At 44.0% G+C, this 25606-nt stretch overlaps 1 protein-coding gene across 3 annotated transcripts; it reads right to left on the reverse strand.

Moving 5' to 3' along the window:
- Positions 1 to 14602: 14602 nt before the first annotated feature.
- LOC307033867 (uncharacterized protein) lies at positions 14603 to 24110 on the reverse strand. Of its 3 annotated transcripts, none has more exons than XM_079672500.1 (5): positions 23970 to 24110; positions 22472 to 22559; positions 18431 to 19469; positions 15700 to 15792; positions 14603 to 15308 (listed from the first exon to the last, which is right to left on the reverse strand). In XM_079672500.1, exons 1-5 carry the CDS (start codon positions 23974 to 23976, stop codon positions 14979 to 14981), a joined length of 1557 nt encoding a protein of 518 aa, XP_079528626.1. In that variant the 5' UTR covers positions 23977 to 24110; the 3' UTR covers positions 14603 to 14978. The 3 variants fall into 3 exon arrangements, with proteins under 3 accessions (XP_079528626.1, XP_079528627.1, XP_079528628.1); XM_079672501.1 differs by having other exon boundaries at positions 23885 to 24110; XM_079672502.1 differs by having other exon boundaries at positions 15071 to 15308; positions 15695 to 15792.
- Between the last annotated feature and the right edge of the window lie 1496 nt (positions 24111 to 25606).

Below are 25606 nucleotides of genomic sequence, written 5' to 3' on the forward strand. Positions count from 1 at the left end.
TGGAGTGATCCAATATCAGCAGAACGGGTGCTACATCTGTGGACAGGCCACCCACTGGTACAGGCGATGCCCACAGAGAGGGCGGGGACAGAGGGGGCAGGGACAAGGGAACAGAGCAGACATGCAGTATGTCCAGAAACCCCATGAGGCAGCCCCACAGGCCCAACACCAAGACCAGGGTCACGTTGCACCAAATATGATGGCTGCTCCCTATGGCCAGTTTGTCCAGTACGAACAAGACTGTTACCCACCACAATGAGGTCGCCCAGGGAACCCTGAATGTACGGGCCTGGCGGACCCTTACATGGACATGACTGTAGAACACGCGAAATTACCGTTCCTTGTTGATTCAGGAGCTCGATATTCAACTATCAACTCCCCCGTTTTTAACACATCCAAGTCCAGTAATACGGTCTCAGTCATAGGGTTTTCGGGAGGAATAGAGCAGGTGCCGCTCACTACGCCATTACCCACCAGAATAGCGGGCCAGCTATTTCTTCATCAGTACATTTTGGCACCCCAAAGTCCGGCTAACCTCATGGGGCGGGATGTTCTTATCAAAGCTAACGCCTCGATCCTCTGTTCCCCCGACGGACTAATAATATCATTCCCAAATGGCACTCGCCTCAATTGTTCACTGTCAACCATAAAGTCAGCTTCTCAAATGATGTTGGCCCAATCCACTGCAGCAGAAGCAACTCAGCAGGCCACTATATACTGGGGGTTGCTCGACCGGCCCCAAGACAACACACCAGGACTATTTTCCATTTTTCAACAATGGAAGCCGTGGATTAACCTCCTCAGGCCTTATGGTTCCCCTCCAGATCCTCCCCATCTGACGCTGAATTATGATAGAATGGACGACCAAAGTTATGCATATGCGTATGACGCAGAGGTGGCTATGTCCATTTGGGACGTAGCCACAACCAATTTATGTATGGGTCAAGCGGGGGTGGCTGCATCTGTTGAACTCACTGATGAGCAACTCTATTGGTACCGTATGTCAGCTGAGGCCACACCACACATTTCATTAGCTATCAGGAGGGGCTATGCAGCCAGGGAACTTGGTCCTATGGTAAAGACACTGCTAGAAGTCGAGGATTGGGAACCAACACAAATAGCAGCACTCACATACTCTCCCTCACACAAGGCTTATGCTCTAAAAATCTGCACACAAGAATGCATCTTCATGGAGAGACACGAAGTGGAGAGACATCACGGTAGAGAAAAGACTGACCATTCATTTACTGAAGACATGTTGCGTGACCTCCCACCTGACCTGTGGGCATCTGACTCTCATGACGTAGGTTTCTGCTCAAAGGCTGCACCAATAACATTTGAAGTGAGTAGCACTATGCCTGTATATCAACCACAGTACCCTGTTAAACCACAGGCCAAAGGGGGAATCAGCAAGGCAGTTGAGGGTCTGAATAGATCAGGGGTGTTGGAACCCTCACAAAGCGAGTGGAACACTCCAATACTCCCGGTGTCAAAACCTAGCGGGGAGTACAGAATGGCTCATGATTTAAGGACCATTAATGCTATTACAACTACAGCTCTGGTACCAGTGCCTAACCCATACACGGCTATTTGTAATATCACACCTGAACATACCTGGTTCACCTGTATTGATCTGGCCAACGCTTTCTTCTGCATACCCCTGGCGGAGAAGATGAGGCCTATTTTTTCATTTACAATGGGAGGGGAGAAACTACAGTACACGAGACTGCCCCAAGGCTTCAGTCTGTCTCCAGGAATATTTAACAAAATACTCAGGGAACAGCTAGATGGCATTTCATTACCAGAGGGGGTGGTGTTGATCCAGTATGTAGATGACCTTCTCATTGCAGCACCCTCCGCAGCCTCTTGTTTGGAGGCCACCAGGAACCTACTGGTTCGCCTCCATGCAACAGGGTTAAAATAATAATAATAATAATAATAATAACTTTTATTTATATAGCGCTTTTCAATAACCCAAAGTCGCTTACAAAAAAATTAAAAGTACAGAAAGGGGGTGAACAGGCAGAAGACAACATATTGGACAAGAAAATTGAACATGAACATTACATGAACAGGCAAAGGACAACACAGGGGGGGAGCAAGCATAGGACAACGAGCAAAAGACAATATAATGGAAAAGAGGAAAGAAAAAGTTGATGAATGTATGAATAAGAGATGCAGCGTGGGGTGAATAAGAGATACAGCGTGGGGTGTGAGTGAAGTCAGTGGGTTGGGGGGTAGGGTAAGTTGAAGGCTTGGGAGAAGAGGTATGTTTTCAGCTGGGTTTTGAAGGTAGACAGTGTGGGAGAGTGGCGGACAGATTGGGGGAGGGAGTTCCAGAGGCGGGGTGCTGATCTGGAGAATGCTCTGTTGCCAAATGTTTTGAGTCTTGATGGTGGTACTGTGAGGGAGAGAGTGGAGGAGGATCGGAGGGCTCGGGGGGGGTTGTAGGGGATGAGGAGGTCAGAGAGGTAGGGGGGGGGCTAGGTGGTGAAGGGCTTTATAGGTGAGGAGGAGTGTTTTGAAGATGATGCGTTGTTTGATGGGGAGCCAGTGAAGAGAGCGGAGAACGGGAGTGATGTGTTCACGGGTCCGGGTGTGGGTGAGGAGGCGGGCAGCAGAGTTTTGTACCATTTGGAGTCTATGGAGGGAATGGGAGGAGATGCCAGTGAGGAGGGCGGTGGTGATGTAGATCTGGGTGTCATCGGCGTAACAGTGGAAATCAAGGTTGAGGTTGCGAATAATGTGACCAAGGGGGAAAAGATAGCAGATGAAGAGGAGGGGGCCGAGGACTGAGCCCTGGGGGACCCCCTGTGTGACTGGGGAGAGGGCGGATGTGTGGCCAGAGAGGGAGATGAATTGTTGCCTGTCGGTGAGGTAGGAGGTGAGCCAGTCGAGAGCGGAGCCCTCAACACCCTGTTGGCGCAGCCTTTGTAGGAGGATTGAGTGATTCACAGTGTCAAAGGCTGCGCTGAGGTCTAGTAGTAGCAGGATGTTGAGGGCACCGGAGTCTGCAGAGGAGAGGAGATCGTTGATTACTTTGACCAGGGCTGTTTCAGTGCTGTGGAGTGGGCGAAAACCAGACTGGAGGGGTTCATAGAGGTTGTTGGACTGGAGGTGGGTGTGGAGCTGGGTGGCGACAATACGCTCCAGTGTTTTGGAGAGGAATGGCAGGTTGGAGATGGGGCGGTAGTTGGAGAGGTTGGCTGGGTCAAGGGTGGGCTTTTTGAGGATGGGGGTGATGGAGGCAAGTTTGTAGATGGAGGGAACAAGACCAAGGGATAGAGATTGGTTGAAGAGGGTGGTGAGGTGGGGGATGAGGACAGGGAGGCAGGCCTTAGTTAGGGTCGTAGGGAGGGGGTCAAGAAAGCAGGTGGTTGTTTTGGATGAGGTGATGATGGCTAGGATGTGGGAGGAGTCAACAGGAGAGAAGGCAGTGAGGGGAGGGAAGGGCGGGTGGACTGGGAGAGGAGGGGGGGCGTGGGGGTTGGAGGAGATAGTGGTCATGGCAGTTAGGGAGCTGTTGATTTGTGAAACTTTGTTGTTGAAGGCGAGGAGGAAGGAGTTGCATAGGTCAGGGGAGGAGGGTGGATTGATGTCAGGTGGCTGGAGCAATTTATTGATGGTGGAAAACAGGATGCGGGGGTTCCGGTTGGTGCTGTCGATGAGGGTGGAGAAGTGGGCAGATTTGGCGGCTTGGAGAGCATCACGGTAGGAGGAGATGTGAACTTTATAGGCTTCGGCGTGGACGGTGAGGTGGGTTCGTTTGAACAATCTTTCAAGTTGACGGCCGGTCTGTTTCATGGTACGGAGTTCCGGGGTGTACCAGGGGGCGGGGTTGGTGAATGAAACAGAGGAGGTTTTCCAGGGGGCCAGAGAGTCGAGGGAGTCAGAGAGAATTGAGTTGAATGTGGTGGCATAGTCGTCAGGGGAAGAGGGGGCAGAGTCGGGCGGGAAGGCAGAGGATATGAGCTGGGAGAGCGTGAGGGGGTTGACTGCCTTGATGTTGCGGTAGGAGATGGTGCGTTTTTTGGGGTTGTGGGGGGAGGGTAGAGGGGCGGAGAAGAGGATGCAGAGATGATCAGAGAGTGGGAAGGGGAGGGGCTGGGGGTTAGATAATGGTAGAAAGGAGGAGCAGACTAAGTCCAGAATGTGGCCTTTGGTATGGGTGGGGAAGTCAATGTGTTGGGTGAGGTGGAAGCAGTCAAGGAGGGAGAGGAAGTCAGATGTCAGGGGGGCATTGGGCTGATCCATGTGGATGTTGAAGTCGCCGGTAAGTAGGAGGTGGGAAGATAGAGAGGATGCAATGGTGAGTAGTTCAGACAGTTCAGAGAGGAAAGAGGGGTGTGGCTTCGGGGGACGGTAGATTAGAACAGTAGTGATAGAGTTGGGGAGGGAGAAAGCAAGGTGTTCAAAGGATGAGATAGGTGGGAGGTTGAGGTTCAGTTCAGTGATGTGTAGGGATTGTTTGTGGAGAACAGCGAGACCACCCCCGCGCCCGGAGAGGCGGGGTCTGGCAGTGAAACTGTAGTTGGAGGGAGTGGCTTGGTTGAGAGCGTAGAAGTCCAGGGGCTGTTGCCATGTTTCACAGAGGAGAAGCAGATCAATGTTATTGTCCAGTAGCAGTTCGTGTATAACAGGTGATTTGTTGGAGAGGGAGCGGCAGTTCAGGAGTGCGAGGGAGATGGATGGTGGAGCAGGGGAGGGGGTACAAAGGTTGTTGAGGTTGGCAGTGCGGTGGATGGGGATGGCGGGGGGGTGGGGGATAGTCCAGAGTGAGGGGATGGGTGAACCGTCAGGGAGGTGTCGGTTGCGGGGGAGGCCAGCGCCCCGGTGGATGTAGCGGCGTCGGCGGAGGATCCCAGCGGCGCTAGCTGCGGTGGCAGTAGCAGCAGGGAGACGATGGTTGTTGTTGAGGCTGTGGAGGTCAGCAGCAGTGTAGATGAGAGGGCGAGAGGTTGGTGGTGTAGTAGGCTGAAGCAGCGGGAGAGATAGTCCAAGCAGCAGATGAAAGGTAGCAGCAGATGAGAGTAGCCAAGGTAGTGTATTTGCAGTGGTTATTAACTGATTGGCTAGGAGTTGGTAGGCAGTGAGATATGTGAAAGCAGCAGTGGACCAGGTGTTGGAGTGAGTGATGCGTGTGGTGTTGGTTACCCCAGACCGTCCCTGCGGCACCATGTCTGGACCTAGCTACCCAACAGTAGACGAGCTGGTGGGGAGTGGAGGCTCCCCGCAAGAACGCCGGCTGGGCAGCCAGACAGAGTGAGTGTTGTTGTTGTTGATGTACGGCGCACAACAGGTCGGTCCAGGTTGGCACAATCACCATCACAAAACACACAGCGTACTCACCCGAGTCCAGAGCAGCGATCAACACACCCAGAGCCAGGAAAAACAATCAAGTGGTGTAATCAGGTAGTCTAATTGTGACGGGAGCCAGCTGTTAGCTTCGGTGGCTAACGTAGCATACAGACCGGGTAGTCAAGGTGACGGAGTGGAGCCAGCTGTTAGCTTTGATGGCTAACGTAGCATACAGTCCAGTAGTGAGGGAGCCTATGAATGGAAACGGAGCTGGAGAGATGCACAACGGAGTGAAGAGCAGCCTTGGATCGGCGAAAACCAGCATAGAGACCCGTAGACAAAACAAACAAACATCCAGAAACAGTCCGGGGGTAGAAGCGGCAGTCAACAGACAAGACGCCAGCGTTGCTCTAGCACCGGAGGGACAGACGTGACGTGACGTGACGTGACTGGGTTCAAGGTCTCCAAGAAAAAGCTACAATGCACCCGTAAAGAGGTGACATTTTTGGGCAGAGTTATCTCTCCAGCAGGTACGGGCATGTCAGCAACACATCAGGAGGTTATATTGCATCACCCAAAACCCAGGACAGTCAAAGACATGTTATCTTTTCTGGGTCTCACAGGCTACAGCAGACACTATATCCCAGAGTATAACCCAAGAACAGCTGTACTGAGGACACTGATCAATGAGAAAGGCATGCGCAATCTCACTGTCACACTGGACTGGACACAAGCTGCAGAAGCTGTGTTCATTTCTCTCAAACAATCCATGTCCCAGGTCACCTCTCTCGCCTCTGCATCCTATGCATTGCCATTTTTCCTTGATGTTTCTGAAAATGAGAACACAGTAAATGGTGTTCTATTTCAGAAAAAGGGGGGATGTAGGTCAATACTGATGTACATTAGTGTCACACTGGACAGAGTGGAGAACAGGGAACCTCCATGCACAAGACATGCGGCAGGTACAGCACGTATCTTAAACAAAATTTCACACATTGTGATGAGACACCCTTTGACAGTACTGACAACACATAGCATTGTCTCTTTTGTGAACTCAAGTGCATTCACAATGACTTCCACAAGACAGACCAGGTTAGAGAAAACTCTGACGCAACCACACATCACCTACACACATGAAGGAGTTAACAGCGCAGACACCATTGGCAGCGGAGAACCCCATAGGTGTGAGGAAAGAATCATCCAGGATGTGAAGCTAAGAATAGATCTCAGAGACGAGCCTATGCCACATGCAGAAAACCTGTTCACAGACGGCTGTTGTTTTAGACACCCCACCAAAGGGCTCCAAGCGGCCTACGCAGTCGTGAGTCAAAAAGCTGAGGGAGAGTTTGAAGAAAGATCAACAGGAGAAGTAACAGGGAAAGTCTCAGCACAGTTGGCAGAAGTAATGGGAGTCATTGCAGCATTAGAGCTATCAAAGGGAAAAGATGTAAACATCTATACAGATTCAGCATATGTTCATGGTGTCATACATGTGGAGATGCGCCAATGGATGCGAGCAGGATTTGTAACATCCACCAATACTCCCATCAAACACGAGAAACAGATCAAAAGGCTTGCAGAAGCAGTAATGTTACCCAACAAACGAGCTTTACTTAAATGTAAAGGTCACAGCACGGTGGACAACTATTTGGCTTGGGATAACAATGCAGCAGACAAGGCAGCTAAAGCCAGAGCAGGGTATATACCCCAGTTTCAAATGCTGGTCTTAAAATCTGCTGACTTACTGCCCGCAGTAACAGATGATACTCTTAAAGAAGCTCAAGCAACAGGGTCTCCTCAAGACAAGACAGTATGGTTAGACAGAGGAGCTACCAACAAAGACGGGATATGGTACTCCCCAGATGGGAGACCAGTGATACCCCCAGGATGGATAAGATCAATGCTTAAAGAAGCACACGGCCCAACACATTGCGGCAAAACTCAAATGAACAGACACCTGACTCACTGGTGGCACCCCTACCTACCTGACATGATAGCTAATTACCTAGAGGAATGTGTAATTTGCTTAACCCATAACATCAGAGCCACTGTAAAACCGCACCAGGGAAAGTTTCCTTTACCTAAAATGGCAGGAGAAGAAATCATAATTGACTACACTGACATGATTGACAAAGTAAGAGGGTTCAGATACTTACTAGTTGTAGTCGATGCATACACAGGTTGGCCAGAAGCTATGCCATGCAGGAGAGAAGATGCAGACTCAGTGATCAAGTTCTTAGTCACTCATTACATTCCACTACATGGGTTTCCTAGGAAAGTGAGGTCAGACAATGGCAGCCATTTCAAGAACCACGACCTACGCACAGTAGAACAGTCTTTAGGACTAAGACACAGTTTTGGAGCTGTCTATCACCCCCAATCTCAGGGAAAGGTAGAAAGGATGAACCAGAACATCAAACAGAAACTCAGCAAACCATGTGAGGAGACAGGCATGAAATGGTTAGAGGCCTTGCCTCTGGCTCTCATGTCAATTAGGAGCTCTATAAACAAAGGGACAGGCTTCTCCCCATTTGAGCTGACACATGGCCATCAGTTTCCTGGCCCAGGAGCCTTGAGTGTAGGAAAGGAAGTAGAGGTCCTGAGTCCGAAACCTTATTTCCAGCAGCTTAAGGGATTGGTGTCAGGATTTTCCACACAGGTTGCTGATGCCAAAGGGGGACCCGAAAAACACGAGGCCAACACAGCGGAGTTCGTCTGGCTGAAGGTCATCCGGCCCAAGTGGCTCAACCCCAGGTTCACCGGCCCCTACAGAGTGGCCCAGCGGACATCCCATTCTGTCCGCCTAGAAGGAAAGGGGGACATCTGGTACCACTGGAGCCAGTGTGCAGCGGGGAAATCACCTGGAAGGACCCTCGACGACATCCGGACGGACCTGGCTATCATCAACGCGGACATCCCTACAGCAGACGACTTGGAAGCAGGCATCAGCGGACTGGAGGAGAAGGACCTCGCGGACATCCCTACAGCAGACGACTTGGAAGCAGGCATCAGCGGACTGGAGGAGAAGGACCTCGCGGACATCCCTACAGCAGACGACTTGGAAGCAGGCATCAGCGGACTGGAGGAGAAGGACAACAAGGACATCCCTACAACCGACAGCCCAGAAGTCGCCATCAGCGGGCCGGAGCACGAAGACACAGGACTTCACGGGAAGACAGAGGAACCTGCTCCCCTCTGATCAGGTTGCTATAAGCTACACATAGCACCTCATTTAATAACCCATTTTTTGAGGGAAGTGGTATCTTAACCCACAGTTTAAAGTTCTTTTAATAACCCATTTTTTGAGGGAAGTGGTATCTTAACCCACAGTGTAAAGTTCTTTTAATAACCCATTTTTTGAGGGAAGTGGTATCTTAATCCACAGGTTAAAGTCATTTATTAACCTATAAGAAGACTCCATTTATAAACCCAAATTTAGGGAGTTGTTTTCTAAAAATAAATCTATATTTAAGGGATTTGTCTTTCTTTTTACCTCATGTGATACTGACACAGGGACCAAAACCTCTCAGAGAACAATAGAAAATGTCTGAAGGAGCCCTGAATTTCCTGATAACCTGTTGGTCACTACTAGTGTTAGGAGTAATAATCTACTTGTTCGCCCTGCTGTATGTACATTGTAACCTTTAAAATCATGGTTGAGTGACCCAGTGGTTCACCGCATTTTTTTAATAACTTGGGGGTTAGAATAGACGTATACTGACACTAGAAGGGTTGGAGCTCACAGTATAACTATGTATGGTAACTGGAAATGGTTGGCAGGATTAGCCCTGGTTTCTACTGCGATTGTTACCATTATTTTAATCTCATGTGATTCCATTGACCACCCAGACTCCACTCCTCCGCCAAATGAATCCGTAACTAGAGTCAAACGGGGCCATTATGAGACAGTGGTTACCCCAATGTCTCCTAGACAAACCTTCACTCTCCATGCAGGTAGTGATGGAATAATACAACTCGACTTGTGCAAAATTGCCCCCTGCAGAAGCCTCGACCGTACCTATTCCTACCTAGCCAAATATGTCTGCTTAGCCCCTGCGGTATGTAACAAAACCGTCACAGATACGGTTAAAGGTGCTCCTTACATTTACAGAGGCAGTACATACAGGACCAAAGGCGACCCTGCTGTGTCCGTCACATACACATACGGGTGCACCTGCGAGTCCTGGTCCGGTGTCCTAGCAAATTCGGGTCCTGATGACTGGGGATACATGCCACCTTACCGATCGGCGGAAATCGTTAGATCCCTCAAACATAGAATGAAAGTGATTAGGAGAAACCCAAACGTCCCATGCGTTGTCAGGTTTTGTAATCCCGTACGTATAACGCTAAAAAATGTAGTGCTCTCCGACGCTGGACTTTATGTCCTCGCGGTACATGCAGGGGGGGGTTCGCCACAAGGCCTCTTCGAAATTAAAGTTAAACCTAAGGTGGAACGAAACCTTCCTCGGGCAGCATCTAATATTAAATACCTGTCTAAAATTACATGTACGGATAAATGCACGGGGGATTATAGCCAACTTCAACCTCTAGACGTCATCCAAATGGCCACAGGATACACAGATGACAACCTATGGTTAAAATGGGTTGCCCAAACAGCCCAAGAACAAATGGCCGGGGATTGTCTAGCCTGTGCTACGGCCCGCCCGCAATTAGCCACTGACCCTGCGCCCCTGTTTCCCACAGATACCTGGGGGTACAACTGTATGTTACAACTGACTAGGATGGCCAGCCCTCCTAACTGTACCACCCTAGCCAAAGTTTTCCCTCCAATTGATAATGACACTAGGACAGGCCCATTTACACCTGACAAAGGCGCCGGTGGGTACACATGTTTTTCCATGGTTCAGAAATCCCCACGTTTCGACCTAGGAAATGTCTCTCCGGATTGGTGTAACCTCACCCTGTCTAGCACTAATATAGGACATTGGGCCAGAGCTGGGCTCTACTATTATTGTGGGGGTCACCGCCTGTTCACCCGTATTCCCGAACTATCTGTAGGATTGTGTGCTATGGTGCGCCTCCAGGCACCCCTAATGTTATTAGGCAAAAAACTGGGGCTCACGGACCCTAAAGACACACTTAATACCAACCTAATCACTCGACGTAGGAGACACGCGCTGTCCAAACGCCACGCCCCGGGCTCCTTCGATTTGTCTGTCGACTCTCCCACCTACATCGATTCCATCGGAATCCCACGAGGGGTCCCTAACGACTACAAACTAGCTGATCAAATCGCTGCAGGGTTTGAAAGTTTGCCAATTATCTCTGCCTTCTTCCCTGTGACCCCTATCAAAAATGTAGAAAGGATTAACTATGTACATTACAACATACTCCGATTGGCCAATCTCACTAGGGACGCGGTAGAGGGCCTGGCTGAACAATTGGGTCCAACATCCCTTATGGCTGTGCAAAATAGGATGGCGTTGGATATGCTTCTTGCAGAGAAGGGTGGAGTTTGTGCAATGTTTGGGGAGATGTGCTGCACATTTATTCCCAATAACACGGCTCCAGACGGTTCCGTCACAAGGGCTTTGGAAGGCCTTCGCACCCTATCTAAAACTATGCATGAACAATCAGGGGTACAAAATGTCTTAGAGGAGTGGTTCGCTAACATGTTTGGTCAATGGAAAGGTTTAATAATGTCTCTCTTTGTTTCTGTAGCTACTTTTGTGGCCATTTTAATAACATGTGGTTGTTGTTGTGTGCCGTGCATCCGCTCCTTGTGTGTCAAACTTATCATTTCCACCATTGAAGGAAAAGCTGCTCCTCCCCCACTGTACCAAATGCCCTTGTTGGCATATGCGGAGGGAGAGGACGAGTATGATGATTCGGCAAACAAGGACACAATTTTTTAACATAGTTTGGTCTTTCTTAACTGTCATTGGAGGTTGTTTTCTGTTCCCAAAGGTTTAATGAAGGGGGACAGACACAGTATTAAAGAAGGACAGTAGTTTGGTTTCAAATGTCTTATGTGTGTTGGTCTCGTTAATGCGAGACCAAAAGGGGGAAATTGAAGGATTATTTGAATTATTTGAAGTATTAAAGTAACGGGGTATGACAGGAAAGTAAAATCTGGTATATTCATTTTGGTGTCACCTTATATATGTTCATGTGTGTTAAATTTGAAGGGACAAAGTATCCTTTCCTCCCCCAATATATTGAGGTGAATTCTGTGTGTTTAGAGAGAGATGGGAGCAGGGGACATCCTTATTTGGGAATAAGACCAAGGCTCTGGAATGCTTCCCTCGTAAAAGAAGGGGGTGCGTGACACAATCTTGTAGCAGATGTGTATGTGTTTTCATTGAAGTAAATATAAATGCTACATGATTACTGGTCAACTATACCTCTGTTCTTATTCTTTCATGTGTGGGTACTAAATGGCTACAAACATTGTGGAGAAATTAGCTTAAACATCTTTTATTACTCTATATGAAATGGAAGCAGTTTTTATGACAGGGACGAGAGAGTTGGAGGAGGGTAGCGCATTCCGAGGAGTTTCAGCATGTCAATTGTCAGGGGAATCGACTTGTTTTCAATAGAGGTGTGTGGTTGGTTATTTTGTATTAATAATAACAGTATGTGTAAAGGAAGCTGGAAATATACAATGTGAAACCTTTTATTTGAAGTAAAGATGTGAACAATAGCTCAAACAAATGGAGGGGCTATAGGACAAATGAGTGTGTTCTCCATAGGTAAGCCTGTGTGAAGTTTGACTATTTGAAAAGCATCTCTAATACTGCTTAAGAGCATAGGTAACGTGTTCCTCGTTATTATTGAGAGGAAAATAATTAACATGTATTACGTATATTTAGCCAACTATAACAACTATATCTTAAAACATACTTTTAACTTGTGTGTGGTAACCTGAAGGGGGGGGGGGGAGATGGACCCAGGGACAAAGGGCCATAAACGGGGTGGGGGGCTGGCTACAAGATGTGAGCGGGGTTTCTTCTGCTGTGTCGCACTGATTGGGTACGACAGGCCATGTCTTGGTCTCTGCCAATAAGATGACCTCGGGGGGAAAGCCCGCTCACACCCCCTCCTGTGTTTTTAGTATGAAACACTGTGTTTTCTCGGGGTTCATTCTCTTTTTCTTCAGGCTGACCAGGAGGGTAGGACAGAGAAGGAGCAGGAAGTACTTCCTTTGTCTTTGTGTTTGTATGTGTATTTTGGGCTGTTACTGTATATCATTAAAGCAAGATTATTGTTTAACTTGTATTCTGGTGTTTCTTAATCCCTTCCTTTTTTACGAATTCACCCAGCTTAGCAAACGACACGCGGAGACGAGGTTGGTTTTCAACATCCTCCAAATCTCCAACACTACCTAGCACCACTTCTTTTGATTTACGTTTTTGTTGATAACATTGCAAGTGTGTATCTTTCAGTGTTGAGGTGGGCACCGTTAGATTCTGTGTCTTTACGATCATAAACGATGTGTTGGATGTGCAGCTGGGATAAGTAATAAGGGAGCTAGGAGTGATTTCCGGTGCATAATAGGTTAGCATTTTTCGCTCGGGGCTAATCCAGAGGCTCACTTTTAGCATTGTGGGGCCTAAGAGGATAAGAGAGTATGTTTTTTAAAAATTTTTATTTTTTATTTTTTCACAACAGTTGTATTTGGATGGAATGAATACCTATAGTGATAATTCAAAGTAATACAATTATTTTTACAATGAAAAAGGTCAAATGGAACCGATGGTTCCCCAATTATCCAGAGGTGAGTCCGCCTGGACTTTATTTTTCTAAACCTCTCTAAAAAGATCAAATGTCACTTGTTTTGCATCAATCTTGATACAGGGTACTTATTATATGTTGTATAGGGTGGTTTTCACTATAAATAATGTTTTTTTTTTTGGCGGACATTATAATTTACATGTTTTTACTATGTTCCATCTGAATTTACTTTAAAATAAAAACATCTAGATTGATTCTGACACTTCTACATCCAACTCACACATGTAACCTTGCTTTGAGAGAAAATTAATTTACCCCTTTTAGAAGTGAAGATATAGTCTTTGCTGTGTCAGTGGCATTTTGGAGCCTGAAATCTGAACAACAGGCTCAGTGCTTAAGAGGTTAAACATGCTTGGTAAAATGTATGTTTATGTAATGTTCTACTATTTCAAAAGCATTGCTGTAGGACTGCTTGAGAGCAGAGGTAATGTTTTTCTCGTTATTATTGATATTAAAGTAACTTAAAGGTATTACTTGTATTAGCCAACTATAAACAACTATATCTTAAAAATGCCAAAAGTATGTGAAACTGTGTGTGTATTAAACTGATGGGGGAGGGGGCGGAGAGAAGGAAGTCTATGCAAAATGTCTGTGTGTGTGTGAGTGTGTGTGCAGGCTGCAAGATGTAAGATAACAAACTTGTTATTCGGAGATGGTTCATGCCGGACACCAAGTGTGTCTGCTTTACCTCAAACTTAAGAGACTCTTGTTTCCGGGTCGCCTCGGCTGGCTCGTGCTGATTCGCTGCGACAGGCTATCGTTTTTGTATCTCCCAATAAGATGACCCCTAGGGAGGAGCAACTGACATAACTCCTCCCCACTTGTGTGTATAAATATTATTATATTTCTATACATGGGGCCCTTCTGACTGACCGTCCCCGATAACTGTATTGCACGGTAGTATAATTGAGCCCAGACTAATCTGTATTTTGTATTGTTGTTTTTTACCATTAAAACAGATTATTGTTTAACTTTTATCCTGGTGCTTTGAATTCCTTCTTTTATAATTTAACCAGCTCATCAAAGGACACACGGAGCCGAGGTGAGTTTCAGACCACTCAGTGCTCCAACACTCTCCTTCTGATAGTGGCTTCTTTGCTTTGGCAAGCTGGATTGAGACAGCATACACTGGTAAAAGTATTTCGTTCAACCAAGTAAAAGAATGTAGGGTAATGGTTCACATCTATACTTTATAGCTTGAGCCAATGAAAAATAAATAACTTGCCTCAAAGAATATTTCTTATGTCCTTGGAAACTATTATATAAGACTTGGCACAAAGTATATTTTTCTTGTTGAAGGAAGTCAATTAATTTAAATTCTTTATTTAATCCAAACAAAAAAAATATAGATTTTATCAAACAGTTTTTTCTCGTTAAAATTAACTAAATATTATTTGTTTTATCCAATCAAAAATGTATGCATTTTGTTAAACTATATTTTTCTCATTTAATCTAATCCAAAAAATATAGATTACATCAATAATTCTCATTACACATTGTGATATTTAATAACGGTTTATTACTTCTAAAACAAACATATTTACAGGGTATCTGCATTGTTCAAATAAAATGTAACAATTTAAAATAATACATAGAAAAACTGCACCGCGGTTGTATGCCTAAAGGCATACAAATGAAAAATAATTCTTGCAAGAAAACAGTCAACTTTCTCAAGGGTCAGCTTGGAACTTTGAAGAGCTGACAGCCAAACATATTATTGACCTTTCAAACCAAATGTGTACGCAAAACAGTTGCGTACTCTACCAGCCAGAGCAGAGCCCATCAGTAATTGCTCGGACAGTTTTTAAATTTTTAAACAGTTGAACTTCAGAATGACGAACCATAACTAGTCACACAACAGGTGTGTAACCTTTTCATTCTCCAGGACAGTCACATACGTTTTCTGTGACTTGTTATTGTCTTTATCATTTTCCATGACTGGAAAACTTGGATGTGTAGGAAACCTGAACTAAGAGCTGCTTGACTTTGGTGGCCATGCCTTTCGGGTCCAGCTCCATGAAGACTTTCTGGATATATTCAAATGTCAATTTTAATGTCTCGGGATATTCCAGATTGAGAGCATAAAGGAAGCCCAGGAGAATGGCGACAGCATTTGCAACAGACGCCAAATTATTCACAACCTCTAGTCCCTCAAGAATGATGCCAATGTCTTCGGTTGCGGCTTGCGCTCTGATGACGAAGATTGCGATAGTTTCCCGTTGAAGAATTTGTCCAGCCTCATCCTTCTCCGACACCTGGAAAATAATTTAGGAAAAAATAATCTGAAATCAATATAGCTCGGATTTCCCCCCAGATGAATAGCCTAACTGTTAAGACATATCGTGGACGTCCTGGAAGGTCATAATTGGCAGTAAGAAGGAATTGTATCGTGATGCATAGCTTTGTTTCTTGTCTGTAGCTATTGTCTGAGCACGTCTTTAAACACTACTAGGACTGACTGCCTATGGGTTACTCGCTGTGTTGGTGACATTTGAATTTGACTTGTACTCCTATTACACTTGTTGTTAGTCACTCGGGATAAGAGCACCTGCTAAATAACTAAAATGTTATGTAAAATGTAACACATCATATAAAGTGGACAGCCTTAGCTAGAATGTTAACACCTCAACATTAATCTTACCTTACCAGGAATTCTTTGATCAGGTTCTCCACCGATTCTCCCATGTTGAGGATGAGACATTTGAGAGCAATCTCCCTCTTTGTAGTGGTGTCAGTATCCTGCATGAAGACAGTCACAATAATTAATGTTAATTGTTCAGTTCGTCCATTCAATCAGTGTGAGTGTGCCACGGTTTGTTAATGTGGGATTGAGAGCTAGTGTATCTAGGAAAGAATGCATAGGAATGGTCATATATGCAAATGAGCTTTAGGTGATAAATGAGTAAGGATGCATTTAGACAGTAGAGACATGAAAAAAGAGCATAGTTTGGCGTGAAGGTAGGGCTGGACACTTTTTCATATCAGTCGATAAAATAATGATTACAAAATCAGTCAATTAGTGTGTCAACCATATTAAGGCCATGAAAAAACAGCCAATAATTCCCATTACGCCAAAATGGATGTCTAAACATGTAGAAAAACATGAACATGAAGAAAGAATGTGCCAAGTCTATGAAACCTCTGGCTAAAAGGTTGCTGTGTCGGATCAGTGACCAATGCTATAAATAATTGATTATGTATTGAAAAATATATCAATTGTTATTGATTATATGTAAGTGAGTAGTAAAGTAAAAAACATCTGTACATACTGTTTCCACAAATGGCAGGAGCGTTGTCTTCTCCCGGATAGCTCCACACTTATTTTTATTAATTTTTTAATTAATTAGTTCACTGCACTTCTCGTCATGTTTCTGCATGAACCTTGCTTCAAGGGGTATTGTGGTTACTCTGATGAATTCTTCATTCACCTAGGGCAGGGGTAGCCAACACGGTGCCCGCGGGCACTTAGTCGCTCGCAGGGGCAACGTGAGTCGCCCGCGGCGCATCTTCGAAAAATAGCTCGCCAAGCAAATCCAAAAGGGATAAAATACACAAAAACAAAAAAGGAAATGTAATTAAAAGAATCTATCCTATGCATAAACGAAACCTAAATCATAGCGAACTCTATCTACTTACTACAACTCTATCCAACACCCCTCTTCCCCCCACCCCCACAATGAATATCGACTAATCACGTTCTTGCTTGATTTGCGGGACCAGCGTTGCAATGTGGCACCTCCCCACTGATTTTCCTTCTGTCAGAATCTACACAACACATCAGCCCCATTGAACAGCCTATCATGCCAGCCAACACATGAGGGGCAGAGTTTTACTCTGTGTGTTGCAACTTGCATATATATTTATTCCACTTGACGCACACACACGCATGGTGTAATTTCCGCTGGGGAAAGGGGGGACATGTCCCCCGCTCTTTTCAAAATCCCTATTTTTGAACGCAAGCCGTCATCGCCACGGAGGAGCACACAGCCTCTGAGAGAGAGAGAGAGAGAGTGAGAGTGAGAGAGAGAGAGAGAGAGAGAGAGAGAGAGAGAACCTTTATCTATTACAGATAATAGATAAAGTAAGAAATCATTCCAATGTGTACTATAGGACAGTAAAAAAAACAAAACTGTTTAAAAAGGGAGTGATTATTATAATATGCATACATAAAAAGAAAGAAAGCTAACTAGGTAACATAAGATAAGAATAAACCAGTTTAAATGATTTGTTATTGGTTGTGATCATATTCTAAAGATGATTGGATTATTGAAAAGTATACAGCTCCCTTTCATTTGAGTGTTGAGAGCTGTACCCATAAATTCACCAGAATTTATGGATACACCAGAGTGCACCTGATTGATGCATTTCACTTCAACATTTTAAAAAACATCTTCCCGGGGGAGCATGCCCCCGGACCCCCCTAGAGGAGGTGAGGCCCGTCCAACCCAAATAAAGCAGGTTAAAATAATTAGATTGCAATGTAGAAATGTTCTTTTAGTAAACACTGAAAACGGGTCCCACAGACCCAAACAGCACACAAAGGTTAAAGGTAAGCATATTAACGTTAAAATGTCCATCCATCCATCCATCCATCTTCTCCCGCTTATCCGTGGTCGGGTCGCGGAGGTAGCAGTTCCAGCAGAGAGCCCCAAACTTTCTTTTCCCTGGCCACATCAACCAGCTCTGACTGGGGGATCCCAAGGCGCTCCCAGGCCAGAGAAGAGATATAATCCCTCCATCTGGTTCTAGGTCTACCCCTTGGTCTCTTCCCAGCTGGACGTGCCTGGAACACCTCCCTAGGGAGGCGCCCACGTGGCATCCTAACTAGGTGCCCGAACCACCTCAACTGGCTCCTTTCGACGCGAAGGAGGAGCGGTTCAACTCCGAGTCCCTCCCGGATGACCGAACTTCTCACCTTATCCCAAAGGGAGACACCAGCCACCCTGCGGAGAAAACCCATCTCGGCCGCTTGTACCCGTGATCTCGTTCTTTCGGTCATGACCCATCCTTCATGACCATAGGTGAGGGTAGGAACGAAAATGGCCCGGTAGACAGAGAGCTTTGCCTTCTGGCTCAGCTCCCTTTTCGTCACAACGGTGCGGTAAAGAGTAAACGTTAAAATGTGCTAAATATATATACTGCAAAAAACAAAAAAAAGAGGAGTAAAAGTAGCCCCCGACTTGTTTTATTTTTTGAAAGTAGCCCTCACCATAAAAAAGGTCGGTGACCCCTGACCTAGGGAATATAGGTAGTATAGGTATATATATCAAAAACAGACAAAGGATATGTGCCTCATGCAAAAGCATGTGATTTAGCTTTACGTACATTTGATTACACACACATATATACATACATACTATGAGTAAAGTTAGTGTACCTCTTGAACTTCGAAGAGTGCTGGCCATCTTTCGATCATTTCGTGCAAAGATGTTTTCTTGTCGACAATTTCTTGCCTCCGAAATGCGAACGTCCGAGCCATCTTCTGTCTTATTGTTTGGACATTGTTCCTTTTCTTTACCTCAGACAAGAGGGCCACTCTCCCTTGCTCCATTGACTCTGGTGTCTCGTTGAAAGGCAGAGATGGGTAATGGTTAGACTCAGTTCGCCTAGGTTTCTTTATGTTCTTTGCTGGGTGGGCATCCGTCGGCAACTTTCTTTTCACAGTATTCACAGTCAGCTCGTCAGATGATGAACTGTGTGATTTTAGGTATGTGCGATATTTGTACATCTTCGTCTTGAGTCTCTGTTTCCATCCGTAACTGTGGTTGAAGGACCCAGGTTCTTTCAGACAGGGGTGTGTCTGTGTGAGTGCCTCTGCCACTTCACTGAAGTCTGCATCGCTAGGATAGGATTTGTATGAATAGACTTTGTCAGCGAGCGTTTCCAGTATGTTGGAAAGCATTTTAGAGCTGGGAGTGAGTCTAACCTGGCTTCTCTGGTACTCTGCATTTCCATCCCTAAGTTGTGTTTCTGTTGAATGAGAGAAAGTAGGGATGAGGAACACCTTGGGCCACTGCTCCTTTCTGTCGGTGTCCGAAGAAGGGCTGCTTACGGGTAATGTGTCACCCGAGCATGCAGATGAAGACATACTGGAATCATCTTGGCTTTGAAAATTAGCCTTATCCACAGAGTATTCCACTGGCTCTAAGAATAAAGTCACACTGGGTACTACATTAATAACTTTCAAAGTGGCAAGATCCTTGAGTTCTGAAGTTGAAGTTAAGTTAACCCAAGTGCCGAAATCAGCGTCTTTGTACTGAAGCCGTATTTCATTAGTTAGACCACAGAAATTCGTTGTTTCGTGGATGACTTCGTCAACCGAGGAGGGGATGCCATTAGGAAGCTCCAGCTTGATGCGACTGTCCTCTTCTAAAATCACCAGGAGCCGCATGACGCCCGCCATGTTTGGAGATCCTCTGAGTGGGAGGGAAAGAAAGAAGGGTGGGGTTTGGAGAGAGAGAAAGAGATATTAGAGATGTGCTTTTTTCATGGTTGACTAATGATTGTGTGCTATAGACAAATAGTTGTACGTGCAACGTTAGCTCTGTTGAATTTAAATGATATGATCATTCATGTTAATTACAATGAAAACAAAATTAACCTGCATAATTCATCACATCCACTTTGATTCTGACCCACCCCAAACAGATATTACTTTATGCTAACCTTAAACTTGAATATATCGCTTGAGTGTAATAAGCCGCATGGCCCCAACTGTGTAGTCTGCCAGGAGGTAAGGATCGGTCAGTTGAGATGCCTCAAGAACTTCAATCTCCTTTGAAGGCGAGATTTCGAGTTGATAGGCTCTGTAGTGTTCCATGTACCAAGAACTTAGTTTCCGAACAATGAAGACCAATTCCTTTTTGAGAACCACCATCTGGATGATTTCAGTGAATGCAGGCATCCCTTCGATTGATCCATGAGCAAGGATAATTCCAAGTCTGTAGTTAAATCCCTTATAGATGACATTTTCGGCCAAATAAACTTCCTTCATATTTGGGTTCTTGTGTTTGACAGATTGTGCAATATCATCTTTCAGGACGTCAATGCTAACAGTTGAGAACTTTTTCACTTCCAGTAGAGGCTTAGGAAAGCTACATGAGTAGAGCAGAGCTGGTGTGCCATGGATAACTGGTGTCTCTCTGCTAAGGACAACAACAAGTTTTTAAAGCAGCTAGTGTGTCGTACAACTCTCTTAAAAAAGCTATGCTTGGCTTCAAATCTTAAAGTCCAGAGAGAAACTAGAGGACCAAACTGATAGATTAGCTGTGGGTAGTGTTCCAAGAAGTGATGCTTAGGAAGCAAGTTGGAGTCTGGGAAAACCTCCTTAAACCGTACTCTATGCTCAGAGATTTTGAAATTAAAATAAGCTATCGTTTCGTCAGTGTGCACCGGTGTGACAACAAAGTCAACTATGTCCTTCAAGTCAGTGAGGAGATTCCAGGCAGGTTCATCAGCAGGCACTTTCTGTCCCAGGAGGAGCGGCAAAGACCTGATCAAACTCCAATTCTCGTGAGAATTGCCACCAATTGTTCTCCTTGTTGAATAGGTGAGAGGACAGTTTGTTTTATCTGTCCACTTGAAGGGGACATTTTTTATAGAGTCATTCAAAAGTTCCAAAGTAAAGTACTTCTTCGAGGTGATCACATAGAGACAAAGAGCTATTTCACGAGTAACAATTCCTTCAAATAGATCATGAACGATGTCTGGTGGAAAGCCAGTTGTGACATTAAAATGAGCAAGTTTTTCCGACAAAACACACCTCCTCTTAACACCAAAACAATTGGCCAACGATTCTTCCTCAAGTGTTTTAAGATGTCTTGCGTGACCCTCCTCTGTCCTCAAAGAGAATGCTCCACTCCCTACGTCCCTCGTTTGAAAATCTAATTTCCGAGCTGTACAAAACCTACAAACATAAGCACTCGAAAAACTCAGCAAAACCAGCAAGACTATGAGCACCTAGGTTGTCAGCAACAACACATTTCACTGTTCCCTTTACACATTTTCCTAACTTGCACACAAATATTCCATGTTGCTCTAAAATAATGATATCATTAATCAAAGGTTCAAGAACTGCCTTGTATCCATACAACTTTACATCATCACTTTTGATCAATGCAGCCAAGTAGATTGATGACAATGAAGAGTGTGAACCAGGTAGAAGATCGCCTAAAATCCAGTATATGGCACAGATTTTATGTATTTTGCGCAAAGTCCCAAGGGGATTACAAACCTCAAAATCATCTATGTACAGAATTAATGAAACTGCACACTCATTTGAGAAAAGACTGTTTTCTTTAAAGTTCGCACCATCCCAGAGACATCTGTATACCTGCCTCTCACTTGACACTGATTGAAATTTCTCCTTTAAATTAACTGCATTGCTGAGGATAGTCTCACAATTCAAAACCTGCTGCAACGTTTTTAGTACAGGAATATATTGAAAGGACCTTATGTTCTTTCGGTCAATTACATATTCTACTGGTTCCACTACACAGAACTTACTTCTATAATATTTGTTGCGCATCCATGCAGTAGATAATGGGCCTTCTTTTCCAATAAGAAGTTGAATAGGATGTGAGGTACAGAGTTCTGTCGCTAACTCTTGGACAAGTGATTCATCTACCCGACAGTTATGATCCACAAAAAACTGAGTGATAGTCTCCTGAGTGACCGGCACAGACACAGTCCCGATGAGATATTGCAGTTCCTCAAGGAGTATATTTACAGCTGCACTTGACACGAGGTAGCTATGTTCCAATTTCAGTAAAACTGAGGCTAATTTTAGCTCAACATCTTTTCTCAAATCTCTAGGTTCTTCAAAAGTTGGTTCTTCAAATTGTAAATCCTCATTTAACTCAGTGTCACTGTTAACTGAATCCAAAGCAGAAGGATTGAAGAATGATCTGCGAACTATTCCAGGTTTTAAATCTCTAACTGTAAACACTTTGTGTTTTCTCCATTTATGAGTGTGGAAACGTCCATATATGTTGGTTTGATATGAACAATCAACATAAATACAAGGAACTAATTCATTATTTTTCAAATGTTGGCCAATGTGGTGAAAAAAGTCTGTTTCAGTAAGTTAATTTTCGTCACAAAGATGGCACTTAAAATGTGAGATATCTGCTCTTGAGGATTGCTGAGAAGGGTGTTGTGTACAAAGATGCTTCAGTAGTGCATTCCATGTTTTACAGGAAAATGGGCCGTTTTCGTAGGCAGGGATAAGAAGCCTTCCATAATGTTGATGATCTAGTCTATAATGTTTTAGCAGTTCAGATCTTCTGGTACATGAATAGCCACAGTCCTTGCATCTCCACATCCATCAAATAACCAATAACTCTCCCCCCCCCACCATTGAAAAATGAAATCCCCAAAAAAGCTAAAATCCCCAAAAAGTTTCTACTGTATGTCCAACCGTAACAGCAGCGATGAGAGGTTTGAGGCTGAAGATATAGATGTTTCCACCCGAGGAAAACAATATCCTAGATAGGAGTGAGAGGAGTCTGAAAGAGGGAGAAAAAGAGAGAGATTAACTCATAGTTTTCAAAAACATCACCAATAGAAATGCTCAAATCAATGGCAGAATATGATTTAACTTTAATGCAATCAATATAGTTGTTGAAGACCTTTGTGTGCGTTCAGGCTTAGTTTAGGATTAAGTCATCTAGCTATATTTTTTATCTACGATTGTACACACCTATAGTAAGGTTAACAGTGTTTTTCGATTGGAAATTTCATATCTTGTTTGGCAAATTGACATTACATTACAAATTGCTGGGTGCGCCATTGTCTTTATCATTTTGAGATGCTAAGATCAGAGCAGACTCTTCTCACCTCCAATCTTAGTTGTTAATGTTATTAGCAGGGTGGGCAATTATTTTTCCTGGGGGGCAAAATGAGAAACCCAGATTGTTGCAGGGTGCCAAACAAATTAAACTCAGGAGTAGCCGCTAAGTTTATCACTAAATTAAATTAATAAAACATACTGTGCACTTATTTTTCAGCATTTATTATATTGGAAATCACACCACCCAGCATCTTATTAAGATAATTATATTATATGCGGGAGTCTTTGAACCAACTGCAAAACATTTCCCATTAACAAAACAAAAAATCTCTCAGCATGCCAAAAGATAAAAACATGCACTGCAGGTCCAAAAAGCAAGGTTGAAAAATAAAACTTGAAGTTGAATGAGATCCATGGCTGGGCCGGGACCGCATGGTGGTATGCTAGCTGCTTGCTAGCTAGCTAATAACTAGCTAATTAACGTTACCACTGTAAAATAAGTCACGGATAAAATGATTTAATTTATGTAACATTTAACAATGTCGACATCAAATAATGTTACCAAGTACGTTTGCAGAGAAATGGCAAAATATATAGCATGGAAAAATAAAACTTGAAAGTGAATTAGAACCACCATGCGGGCTGGGACGCATGGTATGCTAGCTTCTTGCTAGCCAGCTAATAACATGGTGGTATGCTAGCTGCTTGCTAGCTAGCTAATAACTAGCTAATTAACGTTACCACTGTAAAATAAGTCACGGATCAAATGAGTTAATTTATGTAACATTTACCAATGTCGACATCAAATAATGTTACCAATTACGTTTGCAGAGAAATGGCAAAATATATAGCATGGAAAAATAAAACTTGATGTTGAATTAGAACCACCATGCGGGCCGGGCCGGGACCTCATGGTGGTATGCTAGCTGCTTGCTAGCTAGCTAATAACTAGCTAATTAACATTACTGCTGTAAATTAAGTCACGGATAAAATGAGTTAATTTATGTAACATTTACCAACGTCGACAACACGTATTGTTACCAAGTGTAAAGTGAAAAAGCACTGTTGTTTTTGTACTTTCCCTTTCAGATCCGCTAGGATCGCTGCTCTGCCGGCCCCGGTGTACCTGTCATATTTGTCCTTGTGTGAAGTGTTGTAGCGGCGGCTCAAGTTGCTTACTTTCATGACAGCAACGGTCTGCAAACATATAAAACATTGTGGTTTACCCCTGAATTCAGTGAAAAGATACTCTTTCTCCCACTTTTCTTGGAAAACACAATTTTCCTCAAATATCTTTCTCTTGTTCATGCTGACATCCACGCTGTGTTCATATGTTACCCGCTCTATCGAAATAAGTCGGAAGTCGCAACGGCTCATTTCAAAATAAAAGTGGATTTGTGGAGTTTGTTACAGTTTGTTTTCATCTGATTTCAAATAAACAAAGTCTTGGCTTTCAGAATTTTAAACTTGTTTTGGCAAATTCAGATGATAAATACAACTTTGAAGCTTGTAACGGCATGATTACAAGCGGAGAACGGAGTAACTTAACGTCACAGCAGGCATAACAACGGCCCTTAGTTACATTTAATAAAAAAATAAAAAAGACATTGCACATGAATTTAAAATAAAATAACAAACATTAAATATATATGCATTGACAAAAGAAAGATATGAAGATATAAATATACAGAGTATCTACAGTATAGGGACCAAAATATAAAAATACACCGGTAGAAAAAACTGTTGGGAAATAGTAGGATCAACTAACCTACTTAAACTATAAACATAGGTTATATACATTATAAACTGTGTGAATTCGTTTCAGAAATTGTATTGGACACAATAACCCCCTTAATTGATTTTATACCCAAAAATCCCCAAACTTAATTTGGGGTAGCTGCTAAAAAATCTAATTGCAAGTAAATAGCTTAAAACAGAAATTGTATCAGTAGACAATCGGTATTATTGATGAAATCTTTGAAATGGAAAGAAAGACCATTAAAGGTGGGGTATGTAATTTTGGAGAAACAAGCTCGAGTACGCTAGAATTTGAAAGTACACAGCCGGAAAAAATCTGCAACTTCCTTCATACTTCCTTACAGAGCCTCTCCTCCAACACACACGAACACGCACATGACCAATGAGGGCACGAGATAAGTTTGTGCACAGATGGAAGGCTGACAGGCAGGTAGGCCATCCAATTACTTTAGCCGGGCCGGCTCAGATGATTGGTCGTGCTTTTTACAGCGCCACGGCTTCCACAGATGACATTCATTAATGGATTTTTTGTCAAAGCATTTAATGTATTCATTGCTATCGAGATGTTAAGAGCATTCCATGGAATATAACAAAAAGTGTTTTTGAAGTGAATTACATACCCCACCTTTAAGTAGGATAGATTTGAGGACGATTGGAAAAGGTGGAAGCGATATATTTCCCGGACAAGGCTTTCATTGACTGTCAGTAAATACTATTCACATAATCCTTTGAAAAACAGGCAAAAAATACAAATCTTCCTTGGCAAAAGTTTAAAAAATAAAATGTTCCCCTTTGCGTGACCAAGTAGTTTCATCATGTTTTCCAAGTCCCCCAAAGTTTGAATAGGGAGTAGTTGTGAATGTACAGCAAAGAGGTGAGCTTGACAGTTTCAAGTGAAAATGAATAAGCTTTTACCAATCGTTAACACTTCTGAAAGACATATAATCTCACAGAGCTCCCTTCTGCCTTCTTAGCAATCTACTTTATAAAAAAAGATTTCTGAAT

The sequence above is a fragment of the Notothenia rossii genome (genome assembly GCF_949606895.1).
Source record: "Notothenia rossii genome assembly, chromosome: 3".
NCBI lineage: Eukaryota > Metazoa > Chordata > Actinopteri > Perciformes > Nototheniidae > Notothenia > Notothenia rossii.

Excerpts from the sequence above, each read along its gene's own strand:
- LOC307033867 (XM_079672500.1), bottom strand. Across the intron at positions 19,470-22,471 it reads CTCTCATCGCTGCTGTTACG|AGGATCTCCAAACATGGCGG; the intron begins GTTGGACATACA and ends CCTCCCACTCAG. Across the intron at positions 15,309-15,699 it reads ACCTGATCAAAGAATTCCTG|GTGTCGGAGAAGGATGAGGC; the intron begins GTAAGGTAAGAT and ends ATTATTTTCCAG.